This window comes from Mobula birostris, chromosome 12 (genome assembly GCF_030028105.1).
Source record: "Mobula birostris isolate sMobBir1 chromosome 12, sMobBir1.hap1, whole genome shotgun sequence".
NCBI classification, from domain to species: Eukaryota; Metazoa; Chordata; class Chondrichthyes; order Myliobatiformes; family Myliobatidae; genus Mobula; species Mobula birostris.
This window is the reverse complement of record NC_092381.1, coordinates 3,259,311-3,281,344: the sequence shown is the minus strand read 5'-3', so window position 1 is coordinate 3,281,344 and position 22,034 is coordinate 3,259,311. Positions and strand designations below refer to the sequence as shown.

General features: G+C 45.3%; 2 protein-coding genes across 8 annotated transcripts in view; one reads left to right on the top strand and one right to left on the bottom strand.

Moving 5' to 3' along the window:
• Positions 1 to 10,837, top strand: part of cryz (crystallin, zeta (quinone reductase)) — a 43,973-nt gene extending 33,136 nt beyond the window's left edge. For both annotated transcript variants that reach the window (XM_072273261.1, XM_072273262.1), the window contains exons 8-9: positions 1,800 to 1,895; positions 6,869 to 10,837. In XM_072273261.1, the coding sequence (XP_072129362.1) occupies positions 1,800 to 1,895; positions 6,869 to 7,030 (258 nt within the window). In that variant the 3' untranslated portion in view covers positions 7,031 to 10,837. The remainder of the gene's footprint in view (positions 1 to 1,799; positions 1,896 to 6,868) is intronic.
• lrriq3 (leucine-rich repeats and IQ motif containing 3) overlaps positions 1 to 22,034 on the bottom strand; it is an 88,849-nt gene that overhangs the window by 22,285 nt on the left and 44,530 nt on the right. For 3 of the 6 annotated variants that reach the window (XM_072273254.1, XM_072273255.1, XM_072273256.1), the window contains exon 7: positions 12,720 to 12,864. In XM_072273254.1, coding sequence (XP_072129355.1) covers positions 12,720 to 12,864 — 145 coding nt within the window. Of the gene's footprint in view, positions 1 to 10,806; positions 10,920 to 12,719; positions 12,865 to 19,164; positions 19,261 to 20,858; positions 21,074 to 22,034 lie in introns of those variants that run through there. The other 3 variants (XM_072273257.1, XM_072273260.1, XM_072273259.1) reach the window with 3 other exon arrangements.

Below are 22,034 nucleotides of genomic sequence, written 5' to 3'. Positions count from 1 at the left end.
TCTCCACTAACTGTTCTGGCACTCTGGTTCCAATCCCCCAGCAACTTTAGTTTAAACCCCACTGTCCAGCATTAACAAACCTTCCCGCTAGGATGTTAGATCCCCTCCAGTTCAAGTGCAAACCATCCTTTCTGTACAGGTAAAGAGCCCAATGATCCAAAAATCTTATGCCCTCCTTTGTACACCAACTCCTGAGCCATGTATGCAACTATATAATCTGACTGGTTCTGGCCTCACTGGCACATAGCATGGGTAGCAATCCTGAGATCACAACCCTGGAGGTCCTGCCCTTTAACTGAGCACCAAACTCCCTGAACTCACTATGCAGAACTTAATCACTCGTCCTACCCGTGTCATTGGTACCTAAGTGGGCCATTATTTCTGGATATTGACCCTCTCAATTAAGAATGCTGAGGACTCTATTCGAGCTATCCCGGACCCTGGCAGCCGGGAGACAACATATCATCCGGGAATCTTGTTCTCACCCACAAAGCCTCCTGTCCACTCCCCTAACTGATGAATCCCCTACCATCACAACATGCCTCTTCTCCCCCACCCCCCCACTCTGCCCTTACTTTCTGGGTCACAGAGGCAGTTCAGTGCCGGGGACTTGCCCACTGCAACTTTCCTCTGTTGGGTCTTCCCCCCACACCCTCGACAGTATCCAAAGTGAAATAGCTGTTGATGAGGGGGATGACTACAGGGGTACTCTGCACTGGCTCCTTAACCCCATTCCCCCTTCTGACTGTCACCAGATTTCCTGTGTCCTGCACCTTGGCTGTAACTACATCTCTACATGTCCTATAGCCCCCTTCAGCCTCCCAAATGATCCGGAGTTCATCCATTTTCAGATCCCACTCCTTAACGCAGTTCATTAGAAGCTGCAGCTGGATGTACCTCGCAGTTGTAGTTGTCAGGGACACTGGAGGTCTCCCTGCCATCCCACATCCCACAAGAGAAGCATTGCACTATCCTGTCTGGCATCCCTACTGTTCTAGCTGAACAGATATAAAGCAGAGAATGAAAGAAAGAGCTTTTCTTTCTTTTGCTTTCTCTGAGTGAAGCCTCTCTTCATTGAAGCTTCGACGATCACCACTCTGACTATGTTCACTCAGACGAAGGCTGCTGCATTTACCCCGCCTTCCTTTAATTTTCTCTTACTAATCAGCTGACTGGTCACTTATCAAAGCTCTATTACACTGCTGTGACTCGCTTCTGTCTTTTGTCCTCGGACAGTGGACCTGATTGAAGTCCCCTCCTCTCCAAGCTTCTGATGTCCAGATTGGACTGGCATCTGTTGTGGAATTTATTGCTTTGCAGCAGCAGTACATTGCAATGCATAATAATAAAAAACATAAATTCAAGAGTCTGATGGCTGAGGGGAAGAATCTGTACCTAGAACGTTGCGTGTATGCCTTCAGGCTCCTGTACCACCACCTTGATGGTAGCAATGAGGAGACGGCATATTCTGGGTGATGGGGTTCATGCTGCCTTTTTAGGCATCACCTTTTGAAGGTGTCCTCGATGCTGGGGAGACTGGTGCTCACGATGGAGCTGGATGCAGCTTGTTCGATTCTGTGCCGTGGCCCCTTCATACCAGACAGTGATGCAATCAGTTAAATGCTGTCCGCAGTACATCTGTGGAATAGTACAAGTGTCTTTGGTGACATACCAAAACTCCTAATGAAATATAGCTGCCATTGAGCCGGCACCCCGCACACTCAGCTGAAGTCTCCTCAGAATCTGTTGAAATTGTCAGAGATTTTTGTCCTTGCAGTTGGCATGTGTTTATTCTGCAGATTGTAGGCTGCAGGGGCACCATTGAAATAAACCCCAGAGATACCATGGCCAAGGAGAGCAGCATTATTGGCACAGCACTGAACTCTGCGACCAAGGTAAGACAGTTATGCAGTTTTGGTCACCTACCTATAGGAAAAAATGTAAAGAAAATTTACAAAGGTGTTGTTGGGACTGAAGGACCTGAGTTATAAGGAAAGATTGAATAGGTTAGGACTTTATTGCTTGGCACATAGAAGATTGAGAGGAGATTTGGTAGAGGTATACAAAATTATGAGGGGTATAGATAGGGTAAATGCAAGTAGTATTTTTCAACTCAGGTTGGGTGATACTACAACTAGAGGTCATGGGTTAAGACCATTAAATATAGGAGCAGAATTAGGTCATCTGGTCTGCTCCACCATCTCATCATGGCTGATCCAATTTTCCACTCAGCCCCAATCTCTGGCCTTCTCCCCATATCCCTTTATGCCCTGACCAATCAAGAATCTATCAGCTTCTCTCTTAAATATACATGAAGTCATGGCATTCACAGCTCCCTGTGGCAAAGAATTCCACAGATTCACCACTCTCTGCCTAAAGAAGCTCCTCCTCATCAACGTATTAAAAGGACACTCCTCTATACTGAGACTGTCCTCTGTTCTTAGACTCTACCCTCATAGGAAACATACTTTCCACATCCACTCCATCAATAAGTTTCAATGAGGTCACCCCTCATTCTTCTGAATTCCAGTGAATAAAGGCCTAGAGCCATGAAATACTCTTCATATGACAAGCCATTCAATCCTGGAATCATTTTCATGAATCTCCTTTGAACCGTCACTAGTTTCAGCACATCCTTTCTAAGATAAAGAGTTCAAACTGCTCACAATACTCCAAGTGAGACTTCACCAGTGCTTAAGAAAGTCTCAACATTACATCATTGCTTTTGTATTCTAGTCCTCTTGAAATGAATGCTAACATTGCATTTGCCTCCCTCACCACAGACTCATCCTATAAATTAACCTTTAGGGAATCCTGCACAAGGACTCTCAAATCCCTTTGCACCTCAGTTTTTTTTAATTTTCTTTCCATTTATAAAATAGTCAGCCATTTAATTCACCTACCAAAGCACATGACCATGTCGTTGTTGTTGTTGTTCGTCCTTCGTAGTCGAAGATGACCATGGCTTCAAAGTCAAATGGGAGATTGGTGTGGGTCTGGAGGTGACTGATGAGGCCAATCCGGGCCCTGAAGGCTCGCCCACATGTGGGACACAAGTGGGTGGGTGCTGTCGTGCACGCTGTGGACGCTGCTCGGGCCTTGCGCACAGCACGCTTTTGTTGCGCCTCGATGATGCGCCTGACTTCAGCTGCACGGACTCCTGTGGTGATCTTGCTGTGCCAAGCTGGACGGCCGAGGGCAAGCGTCTCCCACGTGTTAATGTCGACACCCAAGCCTTTGAGGCAGTCTTTGTAACGTTTCTTCTGCCCCCCGACTGAGCGCTTGCCCTGACACAGTTCTCCGTACAGCAGCTGCTTAGGCAATCGGCTCTCTGGCATTCTGACCACATGTTCAGCCCACCTGGCTTGGGCTTTCAGCAGGAGGGTGTAGACGCTGCAGAGCCCAGCTCGTTCCAGGATTTCCGTGTCGGGGACTTTGTCCTGCCACCTGATGTGGAGGAGTCTGCGGAGACAGCTCAGGTGAGAGTGGTTGAGCTGTTTGGCGTGTCTGCTGTAGACAGTCCAGGTCTCGTTGGTGTAAAGGAGGGTGGTAAGGACCACTGCACAGTAGACCTTCAGCTTGGTGGTAAGGCTGAGTCCTCTCCGCTCCCAGACGTTCTCACGGAGTCTCCCAAAGGCGGCGCTGGCTTTGGCAATCCTGTTGTTGACCTCAGCATCTATGTTCACTGCGCGAGAGAGTATACTGCCCAGGTAGGTGAAGTTGTCAGCTGCCTGGAGGTTCTGGCCCTTCATGGTGATGGGCGGCTTCTGGTATGGCTTTCCTGGGGCAGGCTGGTACACAACTTTGGTCTTTTTGGTGCTGATAGTGAGACCGAAGTTGTCGCAGGCTTGTGAGAAGCAGTCCATTTCACGCTGCATCTCCTGCTCTGTGCTGGCGTTGAGTGCGCAGTCATCAGCAAACAAGAAGTCTCTGATGACAGTCTCTCGCACCTATGTAACTGCCTGCAGGCGCCTAAGGTTGAACAACCTGCCGTCAGTCCTGTACCTGACGTGGATTCCTTCTTCGTAGTTACGGAAGGCATCTGTCAGCATGGCAGAGAATACCATACTGAACAGAGTCGGGGCAAGAATGCAGCCTTGTTTGACGCCATTTGTCACTGGGAAGGCCTCCGACTCGTCGTCACCGTCATCCAGAACTTTCACCATCATACCGTCGTGGAACTGCCGGACGATTGTGATGAACTTGTTGGGGCAGCCAAACTTCTCCATGATCTTCCACAAGCCTTCTCTGCTGACCGTATCGAAAGCCTTGGTTAAATCGACAAAGGTCACGAAGAGGTCGCTGTGTTGCTCCTGGCATTTTTCCTGGAGTTGGCGCGCAGCAAAAATCATGTCCGTGGTCCCACGTTCAGCACGGAAGCCGCACTGGCTTTCTGGGAGCAGACCTTGCTCAAGATGTTGGAGAAGGCGGTTGAGCAGGACGCGGGCCAGAATCTTCCCCGCAATGGACAAGAGGGAGATGCCTCGGTGGTTGTCGCAAGACTGGCGGTTGCCTTTCCTCTTGTAGATGTGGACTATGCTGGCATCTTTCAGCTGTTGCGGGACCTGTCCCTTTTTCCACATGGACTGGAAGAGTACAGTCAGCTTTTGCATCATGACAGGGCCTCCTGCTTTGTATACCTCAGCAGGGATTGCATCGGGTCCTGGCGCTTTGCCACAGGAGAGTTGCTTCACTGCCTTCCTGACTTCATCTACTGTGGGGAGGGTGTCGAGGTTCTTGTTGATCTCTACCTGAGGCAGACGGGCAATGGCCTCGTCGTTGAAGTCGGCAGGGCGGTTAAGGACGTTGTTAAAGTGCTCAGCCCACTGATCCAGAATCTGCTTCTTCCTCTCCCTCTTGAAATGAATGCTAACATTGCATTTGCCTCCCTCACCACAGACTCATCCTGTAAATTAACCTTTAGGGAATCCTGCACAAGGACTCTCAAATCCCTTTGCACTTCAGTTTTTTTTTTATTTTCTCTCCATTTATAAAATAGTCAACCATTTAATTCATCTACCAAAGCACATGACCATACACTTCCCAACACTGTATTCCATCTGCCATTTCTTTGCCTATTCTCCTAATCTGTTTGTCATCCTCGAAGTCCTTGCTCAAAATGACCTGCCCCTCCACCTATCTACATATTGTCTACAAACTTTGCAGCAAAGCCATCAATTCCATCATCTAAATCATTGAACAAGAGGAATTCTGCAGATGGCTGGAAATTCAAGCAACACACATCAAAGATGCTGGTGAACGCAGCAGGCCAGGCAGCATCTCTAGGAAGAGGTACCGTTGATATTTCAGGCCGAGACCCTTCGTCAGGACTAACTGAAGGAAGAGTTAGTAAGAGATTTGAAAGTTGGAGGGAGAGGGGGAGATCCAAAATGATCGGAGAAGACAGGAGGGGGAGGGATGGAGCCAAGAGCTGGACAGGTGATTGGCAAAGGGGATATGAAAGGATCATGGGACAAGAGGCCCAGGGAGAAGGAAAAGTGGCGAGGGACCCAGAGGATGGGCAAGGGGTATAGTGAGAGGGACAGAGGGAGAAAAAGGAGAGTGAGAGAAAGAATGTGTGTATGAAAATAAATAACGGATGGGGTATGAGGGGGAGGGGGGGCATTAGCAGAAGTTAGAGAAGTCAATGTTCATGCCATCAGGTTGGAGGCTACCCAGACGGAATATAAGGTGTTGTGACGGTCCTTCCAGGTGAGGCGACACTTCACCTGTGAGTCGGCTGGGGTGATATACTGCATCCGGTGCTCCCGATGTGGCCTTCTATATATTGGCGAGACCTGACGCAGACTGGGAGATCGTTTTGCTGAACACCTACGCTCTGTCCGCCAGAGAAAGTAGGATCTCCCAGTGGCCACACATTTTAATTCCACATCTCATTCCCATTCTGACATGTCTATCCATGTCCTCCTCTACTGTAAAGATGAAGTCACACTCAGGTTGGAGGAACAACACCATGTCATTTTTCGTTTGAAATACTACTTCCTCTTTGGGATGTATAGGGTGAAAGGTAAAATGTTTACGGGAAATGTGGAACTTCTTTACTCAGAGGATGGTGAGAGTGTGGAACATGCTGCCAGCACAAGTGGTGGATGCGATTTTTGATTTCAATGTTTGAGAGAAGTTTGGATAGGTACATGAATGGGTGGGTTATGAAGGGCTTCGGTCCAGCAGCAGGTCAATGGGAATATGCAGTTTAAATGGTTCGGCACTGACTGGATGGCTGAAGGACCTGTTTCCTTGCCGTACTTTTCTATGATTCTCTGATTCCATAACCCCTGACAGGCAGTGACCGAAGTCCTCGCTCCATACTTTGGTGAATTGTTTTCAGGAATAGTTATGCTACAAGTCTGGATGACAGCAGCAAGCCTGAGAGGAGAGATTCTTTGCTTGTGTAAATGACCCATAGAAACTGGACATTGCAGAGTTCATGAGTAACACAACATTTTGGAACAACTCAACTATGGAGGGTCTGGCTTCAGCCTGAAATTTCCTCTTTGTGTCTGTGGTCTTTTTCCTCCTCCTACTGAATTACAGTGAAATATTGTGCTCTCATGCTTTTGAAGTTAACATGAGCTCCTATGTTCCTCTCACTTACTGAGTCTTCATTTAGTGCTATCAGCCCTGCTATAGACATTCAAGCTGCAGAAAACTCTCTCCTCAACTCTCCCTTCCCCCTCTTCTGCTAGAATTCTGTGTTTAGCCGTCGTAGGGCACATTTAGTTCCGATAATCCGGCACACCGGGTTCTTTGGTGCTAGACAGGCATGGTTTCTGAATTGTTGGAGGTTATTAACACTCAACGCTTTAAATTCATTTTTTAAAAGATTAAACAGATTCTCTATCCGCAGGATGAGCTCCAGGAAACGGCAGCTGCCATACTTGCAGGAATGGAGGTGGGTTGGCTGAAGCCAGTGGTGGGACCGGAATTCCCATTGGAAAAGGCAGCCATGTCCCACGAAGAGATCATGAAGGGGTCTGGAGCAAGGGGCAAGATGATTTTGAACATATGATCCGTCACTGCCGTGGGGAGAGGGAACCAGGTGGGGGCCACAATATTCCCAATCATATTTGGGGGAGGGAAGTCAATTGGTTTGAGTGCTCCCATTGTCTATTGAACACTATTCCTCCACACACTCATTCACTCTTATTGGAACATAGCATGGTACAGCTTTGGCCTTTGATATACACTCAGTGGCTCCTTTATTCGGTATCAAGATGCCACTGAGTGTATGTTCATGGTCTTCTGCTGCTGTAGCCCATCCACTTCAAAGTTCGACGAGTTCAGAGATGCTCTTCTGCACACCATTGTTGTAATATGTGGCTATTTAAGTTACTGTCTCCTTCCTGTCAGCTCGAACCATTCTGGCCATTCTCCTCTGACGTCTCTGATTAAGAAGGAGTTTTCACCCATAGAACGGCCACTCACTGGCTGTGTCTGTGTTTTTTTACAGTCAAGAGACTGTGTGTAAAAATCCTGGGAGATAAGCAGTTTCTGAGATACTCAAACTACCCTATCTGGCGCCCAAGTCACTTAGATCACATTTCTTCCCTATGGTTGATCTGTACAATAACTGAACCCTTTGACCATGTCTGCATGATTTTGTGCATTGAGCTGCTGATTAGATATTTGCATTAATGAGTATTACAGATGTACGCAATAAAGTGGCCACTGAGTGTAGACACCTGAGTTATTTGATTTGGTTGTGGTTCTCCAGTTTGGGTGTGGGGCCCATACAGACAGAGAAGAATTGTTTGTAACTGAGACATAAGAGACTGACTACAGGATGTGGGGGTTGGTGAGATACTGACTGCCTGAAATCATGATTCCCGTTGCTGCCTATAAATAGTTTCTGCGTTTTCCCCGTGAGCACTTGGGTTTCCTCCGGATGCTTGAGTTTCTTCTCACAGTCCAGAGGTACCAGTTGGTAGGTTAGTTGATCATTGTAAATTGTCCCATGATTAAGCTAGAATTAAATTGGAGGGGTTGCTGAGTGGTGTTGTTTGAAGGCTGGAAGGGCCTATTCTGTGCTATATCTCAATGAATGAATACATAAAATAGAATAGAGTCAGTGAATGACTACACCCAACAAGATGGACAAGCAATCAATGTACAAACTTTTCAAATGCAAAAAAAAGGGAGAAATAATAATAAATAAGAAATAAATAACAAGAACATGAAATGAAGAGTCAGTGAAAGTGAGTCCATATGAATCCAAAAGAACGGCAAAAACCGAAACAGTTTGGCACTAGTGGCAACACAGGAGTTGCCAGTCAGTGTTGAACTCAGTGTAGGACTGTCTTAGGGACTTCATCTCTGGATTTTTCGTTGGGGGTTTACTTTTGAAGTCTTCCCCATGAGTGGGTTTGGCCACAATGCAGCACAGGTTTGAGATCAGAGTGTTCTTTCTCCTAGATGAGCTGTCAATCATGGCTGATGAGCCCTATTTGCCCGAAGTGACTGGTATTGTGGAGCCAGTAACCTGACTTTGACCCTTCTTCTGACAGCAGAAATGATTCCACCAAGCTTAGTAGCTAAGCCACACATGAAGGCCAGGAGCTGGACTTGGCTAGCAGAGGCTAACTGAGCTCTATGTCATGGGAACATTAAGACCATAAGATATAGGAGCAGAAGTAGGCCATTCAATCATGGGCTGATCCAACTCTTCCAGTCATCCCCACTCCCCTGCCTTCTCCCCATACCCTTTGATGCCCAGGCTAATCAGGAACCTATCTATCTCTGCCTTAAATGCACCCAATGACTTGGCCTCCACAGCCATTCATGGCAGCAAATTCCACAGATTTACCACCCTCTGACTAAAGTAATTTCTCCACATCTCTGTTCTAAATGGACATCCTTCAATCCTGAAGTTGTGCCCTCTTGTCCTAGACCCCCCCCCCCCGACCATGGGAAATAACTTTGCCATATTTAATCTGTTCAGGTCTTTTAACATTCGGAATGTTTCTATGAAATCCCCCCTCATTCTCCTGAACTCCAGGGAATACAGTCCAAGAGTTGCCAGACATTCCTCATACAGTAACCCTTTCATTCCTGGAATCATTCTCGTGAATCTTCTTTGAAGCCTCTCCAACGTTAGTATATCCTTTCTAAAATAAGGAGCCCAAAACTGCACACAATATTCCAAGTGTGGTCTCACGAGTGCCTTATAGAGCCTCAACATCACATCCCTACTCATATATTCTATACCTCTAGAAATGAATGCCAACATTGCATTCACCTTCTGCACCACCCACTCAACCTGGAGGTTAACCTTTAGGGTATCCTGCGTAAGGACTCCCAATTCCCTTTGCATCTCTGCATTTTGAATTCTCTCCCCATCTAAATAATGGTCTGCCTGTTTATTTTTTTCTTCCACCAAAGTGCATGACCATACACTTTCCAACATTGTATTTCATTTGCCACTTCTTTGCCCATTCCCCTAAACTAAGTCTCTCTGCAGGCTTCCTGTTTCCTCAACACTACCCGCTCCTCCACCTATCTGTGTCATCGGCAAATTTAGCTACAAATCCATTAATCTCATAGTCCAAATCATTGACTTACATCGTAAAAAGCAGCGGTCCCAACACTGACCCCTATGGAACTCCACTGGTAACCGGCAGCCAGTCAGAATAGGATCCCTTTATTCCCAGTCTCTGTTTTCTGCTGACCAGCCAATGCTCCACCCATGCTAGTAACTCCCCTGTAATTCCATGGGCTCTTATCTTGCTAAGCAGCCTCATGTGCGGCACCTTGTCAAAGGCCTTCTGAAAATCCAAGTACACCACGTCTACTGCATCTCCTTTGTCTACCCTGCTTGTAACTTCCTCAAAAAAATTGCAGTAGGTTAGTCAGGCAGGATTTTCCTTTCAAGAAACCATTCTGGCTTTGGCCTGTCTTATCATGTGCCTCCAGGTACACCGTAATCTCATCCCTAACAATCAATTCCAACAACTTCCCAACCAATGATGTCAGGCTAACAGGTCTATAGTTTCCTTTCTGCTGCCTCCCACCCTTCTTAAATAGTGGAGTAACATTTGCAATTTTCCAGTCATCCGGTAAAATGCCAGAATCCATAAATTCTTGAAAGATCATTGTTAATGCCTCTGCAATCTCTCCAGCTGCATCCTTCAGAACCCGAGTGTGCTTTCCATCAGGTCCAGGAGATTTATCCACCCTCAGACAATTAAGTTTCCTGAGCACCTTCTCAGTTGTAATCTTCACTGCGCATACTTCACTTCCACATTTACTAGGTAGTGGGAATTTATGTCCCCCCCTCCTGGCTATGACAACCTTAAGGAACACTGCTCCATAGTATCACTAACCCATAAGCCGATATGGAATGGCTGTGTTTAGATATTTCACTTGCCTGAGGTCAGCTTGGCCAGCCTTCCCATTGTTGCCAGCTCCCTGTGGAGTAGGGCTTGTCTAAAGCAATCCAGGGCTAACACAAGGCAGAGTGGGAAGGAGGGGTGATGTAGCGGTTAGCACTGTTACAGTTCAGGGTGACTGAGTTCAGAGTTCAATTCCAGCTTCCTCTATGAGGAGTCTATGTCCTCCCCCATGGAATGCTTGTGTTTTCTGTGGCTACTCCAGTTTCCATCCACATTCCACAGTCATACAAGTTAATAGGTGAATTGGTCTTTGTAAATTTTCCCATGATTGGGGAGCTGAGCAGCATGACTTGAAGGACCTATTCCATGCTGTATCTCTAAATAAATAAAATTCATCTCTGTGATCGGGGGAAGCCAAGGCTTAAAAAAAAACTGCATCAAAATAAAGGAATGGTTTGAGAGGATTTATTTTTTGTACTGTTTGATTGTATAACTCTGTTCACATCTTGCCAAGCGTGTTGGACCCTGCTGCTGGTGCTGCCGACGTCCCTCACATGAGCCGAACATAGTCTGTAACACACAGTACACCACATTCAGTCACTTGGCTCAGGCGGACCCCTCACAGGGCTGGAGAGGAGCCTGTGGCACTATCTCTGAGGGCACAGGTGTCTCCACGATGGGACACAAGATCTCTCCTCACTGAGTTAGAGGGTCAGGGTTTCAACTTCCTGTCCACAGGATCCCAATCAGCCAGGCCACAACTCCGTGGCTAAGAGTGCTGACTTTCAGCTGATGTGTAGGTCAAAGATTTGCACGATGTGGAAATAAGCCATTTGGCCTAACTCGCCCGTGTCAACCAGAGGGAATTCTGCGCACCAGAGATTCTGCAGGTGTAGATGAGGGAATCCCTCTCTGTTGATCCCAGCTCCCAGCATTTAGTCACAGCCCTCTGTGCCCATGGATTGAAGTGCTCTTCATGACATTTATTCACTGCTGTCAGTAACCCTGCTTTCTCTGGCTGTGTTTTCCAGGAACTCACTGCTCTCTGGGTGAAGATGCCCTCCCAGATACCCTCTAAATATCTCTGCCCACCCCCTCCCACCATTAACATAGATCTAGAAAAGATTCTTGCAATTTACCCAGTTCTTTTTACCCAAAATTATATCCTATATTATTTTATATACCTTACTCGTGCCTCTGAACTCCCTCTGCTCCAGGGAGGGCAGACTCCTTAGAGCTGAACTCTTCTGCCCCAGGAAGCATTCTGGTGAAACTTGTCTGCACCCTCTCCAGCACCATCACATCCTTCACATAGTACAGTGACCAGAACTGCATGTGATTCTCCGGCTGAGGGCACCGTGGTTTGGAGAATTAAATCATAAGACATAGGAGCAGAATTAAGCCACTCAGCCAATCAAGTCTGTCCTGCCATTCCATCATGGCTGATTTATTATCCCTCTCAACTCCATTCTCCTGCCTTCTCCCTATGACACACTGACTAACCAAGAACATATCAACCTCCGCTTTAAATACTGTATACTCAATGACTTGGCCGCCACAGCTGTCTGTGGCAATGAATTCCATGATTCACCACTCTCTATTCTTCCTCATCTCTGTTCTGAATAGATATCCCTCAATTCTGAGGCTGTGCTCTCTGGTCCTAGACTCCCCCACTATAGGAAACATTCTGGCCACATCCAGTCTGTCTAAACCATACAATATTTGATAAGTTTCAATGAGAACTGCACCCACCCCCCCATTCTTCGAAACTCCAACGGGTACAGGCCAAGAGCATCACATGTATGTTCCTCATACATTAACCCTTTCATTCTCGGAATCATTCTTGTGAACCTCTTCTGGACCCTCTCCAATGCCAACATGTCTTTTCTTAGATAAGAGGTCCAAAACCTCTCACAATACTCCCAAGTATGGTCTGACTAATGCTTTATAAAGCCTCAGTATCACATCCTTGCTCTTATATTCTAGTCCTCTCAAAATGAACGCTAATATCACATTAATTTGCATTCTCATTAAACCCATGCCCATCTATCACCATGGAAGGCAGGAACATAACTGATGGTATGACAGTAAAAGCAGAGAAGATTGTTCCAATGTCTTGGCTGAAACAAACCATTCCTTCACTCAGTACTGACCCTCCATGGTCAATATATCAGTGAGCCCAGAATTACCCCCACTAGAACCTGTACCCTGGTCCTCTGCTCACACCTGGTGTTTGGTTGTCCATCCTGCTAACAGTGTTTCGGTACAAGACCCTGGTCTTGTGGGGCCTCTTTTCCCTTCGGACTGTGTGCCTGTGAAGGTGCAGATTGCCATCAGTAACAGGGAGGGGAGGTACAGAGTGCCCATTACCTGTGCTAGGGTGAAACCTTGGCTGACGGTACATCCTTGGCTTGAACGTATTGCGATGAGGTCTCAGGTTGGGGGAGTCCCAGGTGCTCCACTGGGAGATGTGCGGGTCAATCCCTGACGTTATTTCACTGGCTTCATATCGATCCTAATTGGATCAAAGATTACGTGTACATCAAAACATAAAGTGAAATACATCAATTGCATCAACGACCAGTACAGTCCAAATATGTTCTGGGTAGCCCACAAGTGTTGCCAGACATTCTGGCACCTGTATAGCATGCCCACTACTTAATAACCCTAACTTGTATAGCTTTTAAGTGCAGGAGGAAACCCATGCAGTCACAGGGAGAGTGTACAAACTCCTTACAGACATTGGTGGGTATTGAACCTTGATAGCTGATGCTGTAAAGCGTTACACTGACAGGAAAACGCATTCGTTATGTACCGTGATCTGCTGAAAACAGATGAGGCTCTCTGTTGGTCAGGGTTAACAATTAATGTTGTATCCTAGCTGTCTACAATATGCACGCCAGGGCAATACGATATGAAGAGCAAGCTGTTGCCCATGCAGCAGGCTCCCAACTCCATGCAGCTGATGAAGCCAAAGGAATGGCAGAGACCAGCAGCATCACAGGTTTGAGATTACATAGAAACATAGAAAACCTACAGCACAATACAGACCCTTCGGCCCACAAAGTTGTGTCGAACATGTCCCTTAAAATTACTAGGGTTACCCATTGCCCTCTATTTTTCTAAGCTCCATGTACCTATCCAAAAGTCTCTTAAAAGACCCTGTCATATCCGCCTCCACCACCGTTGCCGGCAGCCCATTCCACGCACTCACCACTCTCTGAGTAAAAAACTTACCCCTGACATTTCTCTGTACCTACTCCCAAGCACCTTAAACCTGTGCCCTCTTGTGGCAGCCATTTCAGCCCTGGGAAAAAGCCTCTGACTATCCACACGATCAATGCCTCTCATCATCTTATACACCTCTATCAGGTCACCTCTCATCCTCCGTCGCTCTAAGGAGAAAAGGCCGAGTTCATTCAACTTGTTTTCATAAGACACGCTCCCCAATCCAGGCAACATCCTTGAAAATCTCCTCTGCACCATTTCTATGGTTTCCACATCCTTCCTGTAGTGAGGTGACCAGAATTGAGCACAGTACTCCAAGTGTGGTCTGACCAGGGTCCTATATAGCTGCAACATTACCTCTTGGCCCCTAAATTCAATTCCATGATTGATGAAGGCCAATACAGCATATGCCTTCTTAACCACAGAGTCAACCTGCGCAGATGCTTTGAGTGTCCTATGGACTCGGACCCCAAGATCCCTCTGATCCTCCACATTGCTAAGAGTCTTACCATTAATAATATATTCTGCCATCATATTTGACCTACCAAAATGAAGCACTCCACACTTATCTGGGTTGAACTCCATCTCAGCCTAGTTTTGCATCCTACCAATGTCCCACTCTGACCTCTGACAGCCCGCCACTCTACCCACAACACCCCCAACCTTTGTGTCATCAGCAAACTTACTAACCTATCCTTCCACTTCCCCATCCAGGTCATTTATAAAAATCACGAAGAGTGGGGGTCCCAGAACAGATCCCTGAGGCACACCACTGGTCACCGACCTCCATGCAGAATATGACCCATCTACAACCACTCTTTGCCTTCTGTGAGCAAGCCAATTCCGGATCCACAAAGCAATGTCCCCTTGGATCCCATGCCTCCTAACTTCCTCAATGGGGTACCTTATCAAATGCTTTGCTGAAATCCATGTACACTACTAAATCCAAATACACTAAATTAAAGTTTTTCCTTTTCCTATATGAGTTGCTGATCATGGCTCCATCTGCCCGAAGCGACTGGTTTTAGGGTGCCAGTAACCTAACTTTGCCCCATCTCTATCAGTAAAAATTAGTTCTGCCAGGCTTAGTAGCTAACCCACTCATGAAGGCCAAGAGCTGGACTTGTTTGTCGGAGGGTATTTGAGACACACGCCACTAGGGGTATTTAATAGGCAGTGGGAGCTTATCCCCATAATTCCTCCCCGGCTATGACAACTTTAAGGAACCGCTGAAAACAAAGTAAGCACACTAAGGGAGAAATCCCAAGTAGTGCGGCTATGGGAATTTGGGGAGGCAGGGGAGAGCCTGATGGGTTGGGGAAGATGCTTACTCAGACCTCGGATTCCTCCCCGGCGTTTTGACCCTAGAACATAGCTGATTCAGGATCAGATCTCATTCTCTTCACTGTGGCAGCCAGGAATGCTCTACAATGGCAGCCAAAATTGCCCTACAGCCTACCCACCATCAAGGACATATACAGAAAGGTGTCAGAAAAGCGCCAGTAACATCATGAAGGATCCTACCCAGCCTGTCATGAACTGTTTGTCCCACTACCATCAGGGAGAAGACTACGTAGCATCCACGCCAGGGCCACCAGATTCAAAAACAGTTACTTTCCTCAAGCAGCAAGGCTGATCAAAACCTCCACCCACTAACCCACCCCTCCACACCCCCCTAATCACCACTACTTTATCATTTCCTGTCAGTCAGACACTCCTGTGCCTAGCGTCATGTTATGGACCTAGAATCAATCTATGTAGGTAAGCTATCTTTTGTGCTTATATTTATTCTATTTTTTATTATTATTGTGTTCTATATCTATGATTCATCCTGCCGAAGGACCTCAGCCGGAAATGTCCACTGTACTCTTTTCCATAGATGCTGCCTGACCTGTTTCAGGCTGAGGCCCTTCATCAGGACTTTCAGTTAGTCCTGATGAAGGGTTTCGACCCGAAACGTCAACTGTACCTCTTCCAATAGATGCTGCCTGGCCTGCTGCGTTCACCAACAACTTTTATGTGTGTTGCTGGATAGGTTTCTATCAGCTTTGCACATCTGCACACTGCAATATTTCCCCTTTCTTCTTTACGAAACTGCTCAAGCTCTGTCAGATTGCATAGGGGTTGTAAGCAAACAGCCACAAATTCTCAATTGGATTGAGGTTTGGACTCTGACTTGGCCACTCCAGGACATCAACTTTGTTGTGTTAAGCCATTGCTGTGTAGCTCTGGCTTTATGGTTGGGGTTATTGTCTTACTGGAAAACAAATCTTCTCCCAAGTCACAGTTCCCTTGCAGATTGCATCAGGTTTTCCTCCAGGATTTCCCTGTATTTTTCTGCATTCATTTTACCCTCTACCATCACAAGCCTTCCAGGGCCTATTGCAGTGAAGCATCTCCACAGCATGATGCAGCTACTACCATGCTTCACAGTAGGGATGGGTTTTTGATGACGAATGGTGGTAGCGTTTAGTCCGATGGCCAAAAAGCTCAATTTTGGCTTCATCGGACCATAGAACCTTCTTCCAGCTGATTACAGAGTCTCCCACATGCCTTCAACAAAGTCTAGATGAGATTTCATGAGTGGCTTTCTCTTTGCCACTCACCCATAAAGCTGTGATTGGTGAAGCCCCCAGGCAACAGTTATTATATGTGCAGTGTCTCCCATCTCAGCTTGTAACTCCTTCGGAATTGTCACAGGTCTCTTGGTGGCCTCCCTCACTAGTCTCCCTCTTGTACGATCACTCAGTTTTTGAGGACGGCCTCTAGGCAGATTTACAGCTGTGCCATATTCTATCCATTTCTTGATGATTGACTTAACTGTACTCCAAGGAATATCCAGTGACTTGGAAATTTCCTTGTATCCATCTCCTGACTTGTGCTTTTCAATAACCTTTTCACGGAGTTGCTTGGAGTGTTCTTTTGTCTTCATGGTGTAGTTTTTGCCAGGATACTGACTCACCAGCAGATGGACCCTCCAGATACAGGTGTATTTTTACTACAATCAATTGAAACACCTTGACTGAACACAAATCTCCAAAAACAGATCTCCATTTAACTAATTATGTGACTTCTAAAACATAGAAAATAGGTGCAGGAGTAGGCCATTCAGTATGATCATGGCTGATCATCCAACCCAGAACCCTGTACCAGCCTTCCCTCCAGACCCCCTGATCCCTTTAGCCACAAGGACCATATCTAACTCCCTCTTAAATATAGCCAATGAACGGGCCTCAACTGTTTCCTGTGGCAGAGATCTCCACAGATTCACCACTCTCTGTGTGAAGAACTTTTTCCTCATCTTGGTCCTAAAAGGCTTCCCCTTTATCCTCAAACTGTGACCCCTTGTTCTGGACTTCCCCAACATCGGGAACAATCTTCCTGCATCTAGCCTGTCCAATCCCTTTGGAATTTTATACGTTTCAATAAGATCCACCCCACCTCAATCTTCTAAATTCCAGAGAGTACAAACCTAGTCGATCCAGTCTTTCATCATATGAAAGTCCTGCCATCCCAGGAATCAATCTGGTGAACCTTCTTTGTACTCCCTCTATGGCAAGGATGTCTTTCCTCAGTTTAGGGGACCAAAACTGCACACAATACTCCAGCTGTGGTCTCACCAAGGCCTTGCACAACTGCAGTAGTACCTCCCTGCTCCTGTACTCGAATCCTCTTGCTATGAATGCCAGCATACCATTCGCCTTTTTCACCGCCTGCTGTACCTGCATGCCCACTTTCAATGACTGGTGTATAATGACACTCAGGTCTCGTTACACCTCCCCTTTTCCTAATCGGCCACCATTCAGATAATAATCTGTTTTCCTGTTTTTGCCACCAAAGTGGATAACCTCACATTTATCCATATTAAATTGCATCTGCCATGAAATTGCCCACTCACCTAACCTATCCAAGTCACCCTGCATCCTCTTAGCATCCTCCTCACAGCTAACACTGCCGCCCAGTTTCGTGTCATCCACAAACTTGGAGATGCTGCATTTAATTCCCTCATCTAAGTCATTAATATATATTGTAAACAACTGGGGTCCCAGCACTGAGCCTTGCGGTACCCCACTAGTCACTGCCTGCCATTCTGACAAGGTCCCGTTTATTCCCACTCTTTGCTTCCTGTCCGCCAACCAATTCTCTATCCACATCAATACCTTACCCCCAATACCGTGTGCTTCAAGTTTGCACACTAATCTCCTGTGTGGGACCTTGTCAAAAGCCTTTTGAAAATCCAAATATATCACATCCACTGGTTCTCCCCTATCCACTCTACTACTTACATCCTCAAAAAATTCTAAGAGATTCGTCAGACATGATTTTCCCTTCACAAATCCATGCTGACTTTGTCCGATCATTTCACCGCTTTCCAAATGTGCTGTTATCACATCTTTGACAACTGACTCTAGCATTTTCTCCACCACCGATGTTAGGCTAACCGGTCTATAATTCCCCGGTTTCTCTCTCCCTCCTTTTTTAAAAAGTGGGGTTACATTAGCCACCCTCCAATCCTCAGGAACTAGTCCAGAATCTAACGAGTTTTGAAAAATTATCACTAATGTATCCACTATTTCTTGGGCTACTTCCTTAAGCACTCTGGGATGCAGACCATCTGGCCCTGGGGATTTATCTGCCTTTAATCCCTTCAATTTACCTAACACCACTTCCCTACTAACATGTATTTCCCTCAGTTCCTCCATCTCACTAGACCCTCTGTTCCCTACTAAAACCAATTGGCTGCCCCAGTGATGAGTTAGTGTGTTATATTAAAGGGGGTGAATACTTATACAATCAATTATTTTGTGCTTTATATTCGTAATTAACTTAGGTCACTTCGTAGAGATTTGTTTTCAACTTGACATGAAAGAGTATTTTTCTGTTGATCAGTGTCAAAAAAACAAATTAAATCCACTGTGATTCAATGTTGTAAAACAATAAAACATGAAAACTTCCAAGGGGGTAAATACTTTTTTATAGGCACTGTATATATAGGATCCATTAGTCTCATGAGACCATGGATTTGCGCCTTGGAAGGTTTCCAGGGTGCAGGCCTGGACAAGGTTGTATGGAAGATGAGCAGTTGCCCATGCTGCAGGTCTCCCCTCTCCATGACATCGATGTTGTCCAAGGGAAGGGCCTAGGACCCATACAGCTTGGCACTGGTGTCGTCACAGAGCAATGTGTTGTTAAGTGCCTTGCTCAAGGACACACATGCAGCCTCAGCCAAGGCTCGAACTAGCGACCTTCAAATCACTAGACGAATGCCTTAACCACTTGGCCACATGCCAACACCGCATACAGGCACTGTATTTCAATAATATTTGAGTAATCTTGTACATATATTGGTTGATTAAGCATTCTTAGTTCATTTAAACAATTACATTAATTTATTAGTGTAAAAATACATTAATTGCATTTGTCATCTTGCTACCTCATGATACTTGCGTGCCTCGCTTAAAGAAAAGATGAAGTTACACCTGCATTTCAAATTATTTTAATGTTTTTAAGTTACAAAACATAACATTGGTGACGAGGTATTTTTAAGATGAACATGACAAGGCTATCAATCTGTTAAAGTGCAGCAAGACGTTCAAAATAAAACAAAATGCAGTGAGGAATGGTCTAGTTCCAAAAAACGCATATTCTTCAAGGGAAGACACAATCGAGTTTTAAAAAGTGGCTGTAAATAGAAAAATTTAGGGTTCATAAAGTATGAAGCCTGGGTGATAATAATCATTAAAAAATCAGAAATAGCTGGCTACATTGGAGAGATTGATGAATTTGATCACACAACAAGTAATTGGCTTGTATATACTGAACTACTGGAACAGTATCTTGAAGCAAATGAAATACTATAGCTAAGTGGGCCACAAACTTGCCGTAGGGTTTGGAGGCTTGTGTACATCTGTGACCTGGTGAGCTATGTTGGCTGGAGTCAGGGCTTTATGCCTAGGATCTTGATAGGGTTACCCATGCCAAACAGGTCTTAAACACCAGTGGTGTAATGGTCAGTAAGTAAGTAGGAAATAGGTAATAAGAAGCGAGTCACACACAAGAGAAAATCTGCAGATGTTGGAAACCCGAGCAACACGCACAAAATGCAGGAGGAACTCAGCAGACCAGGCAGTATCTATGGAAAAAAGTACAGTGGACTTTTCAGGCTGAGATCCTTTGGTAACAAATGAGCTTTGCTGTTATTGTTAAAGTGATACAGGAACACTTAGTATCAAAGTCATTGTTGATTGCAGAACGCTTTAGGTTTCATAAACAGAATCAAAAGGAAGGGGCGTCCATTTCAGCATACGATACTGAATTGAAGAGATTATCTGAGCATTGTCAGTTTAGTATGGGCTTAATGATAAACTAAGAGATATTTTAGTTTGTGGAATCTTACAAGAAAGCATTCAAAAATGGCTCCTAAATGAAGCACAACTTACACTTAAAAGGGCAGTTGAAATTGCTGTATCAATGGAAATAGCAGCCTGAGATGCAATTGATTTACTGTCAGGAATGAAAGTGAGCATGAATAAAATTGCAATGTCTAAACATAATCCTACCCAGCCAAACAAACAGTGTTACTGTTGTGGCAGGGGCTCACATACACCAAACTAATGCAGGTTAAAAGCTGAAACATGCAGAAAATGTAACAAAGTAGAACATATACAAAGAGCGTGTTGGGCAGACAAAAATAAATGGACTGCACAGGGAAGAGAAAAAGATAAAAGTACAAGTTGAATTTTCCAAAAAGATCACTAATCTGATCACTGTTGATGAAAACTCTGATAATGATGAGAGTGATACAGGATCGTGGTTGCCTTGAAATTACAGTGTGATAATTAAAAATGGACAAGCAATATGGCTTATGCTAAAAGAGAATAGCAAATTAATTAAAATGGAATTGGACACTGGATCAGCTGTTTCAGTCATTCCACAAAATGAGTTTGCATGGCATTTTAAAGGTACTAAACTGAAGCCCACAGATGTACAAGTAAGAACTTATACTGGAGAAAAGATAACTCCTGTGGGAATGATATTTGTGACAGTGAACTACCAACAAGCCACAATTCAGCTTGTATATGGTAAAAACAGAAGCATTGTGGGGGTGTGGTTGGCTGAAGCAACTATAACCTGATTGGAGATCTTGCCACCATTTGCATGCCATATCCCCTACGTTGAAGCCATATGAAAGCAAATTAAGAAAGAAAATGGATGATGCCACAGCAGTTTTCAAGGATGGCATTAGAAAACTCAAATGTATCAAAGGTAAAATAGTGTTAAATGAAAATGCTGCACCCAGGTTTTGCAAAACCAGTCCAGTTCCTTATACCATCTGTGATAAAGTAGCCAGTGAGCTAGGTCGCATGGAGGTTGAAAGAAATCTTTGTGAGGTTAAGTGGAATTCATGGGCAATTCCAGTAGTCCCAGTAGCCAAAAGGAAAGGAGTCAATGGACGGTTGAAAAAAGATCGTCAGATGATGTTGTGGATGCAGAAACTGAGGAGAGATCATCGCAATGGAAGCAATAGAAAGATTAATAAGAAAATACTTCATAGAACGAAATGCACTTTCCCAATATCAAGATACACAAACTAAAAGAAGAAAACTGGAGAAGAAAGGTGTCCAGAGCTGTCTGAACCACTTCCTGTAGTCTCAGAGTCAACTCCTACAACCGCCACGAAGGAGGTCCCAGAACCTGAGATTAACAGCCACAGGTCTCACCCACCCACCACCCACCACCCACCACCAATGTCCATGTCAGGAAAGATGCTATTCCACAAGAGTAAGAAAGCCTCAACAGCAATGAAATCGTTCAGCCAGAATGGGACAATTTAAAATTTACTGTGCTGTGGCTGTCTGTATATAGTAGCTGTATTATATAATATACTGTACATATAGTTAAGTTGCATTCTCTGTTGAGTTGGAGTTTATAGCTAAGTAGGGAATATTGTGTATTTAATACTTCAGTAATATTTGAGTAATCTTGTACATATATTGGTTGATTAAGCATTCTTGCTTATTGAAACAACTAATTATGGGTTATATGTAAAAACATATTAATTGCTTGCGTCATCATGCCACCACATAATACATGCATGCCTCGCTTAAAGAAAAGATTAAGTTAGACCTACATGTCGGACTTGCTTGTCTTCTTTCGAATTAGTTTAATGTTTTGAAGTTACAAAACGTAACAGGATGAGATTAGTCAGTCTACCTCCAGTGGAGTGTTGGTGAGCAGATTGGGAGGGGTGACAGTGGGAGGGTGGGAGGCAGCCAACCTCCAAAACAGTGTGCAGTGTGTGTTACTGGGTGGAATGCGAAGGGACAGGGTGGGAGAGAAGCCTAATTCCAGTGTGGGTGGAGGACGTGGGTGGGTGTGGTGAAGGGGAAGGGGGTATTTCGGTAACAGCTTCTTCCCCTCTGCCATCAGATTTCTGAATGGACAGTGAACCCATGA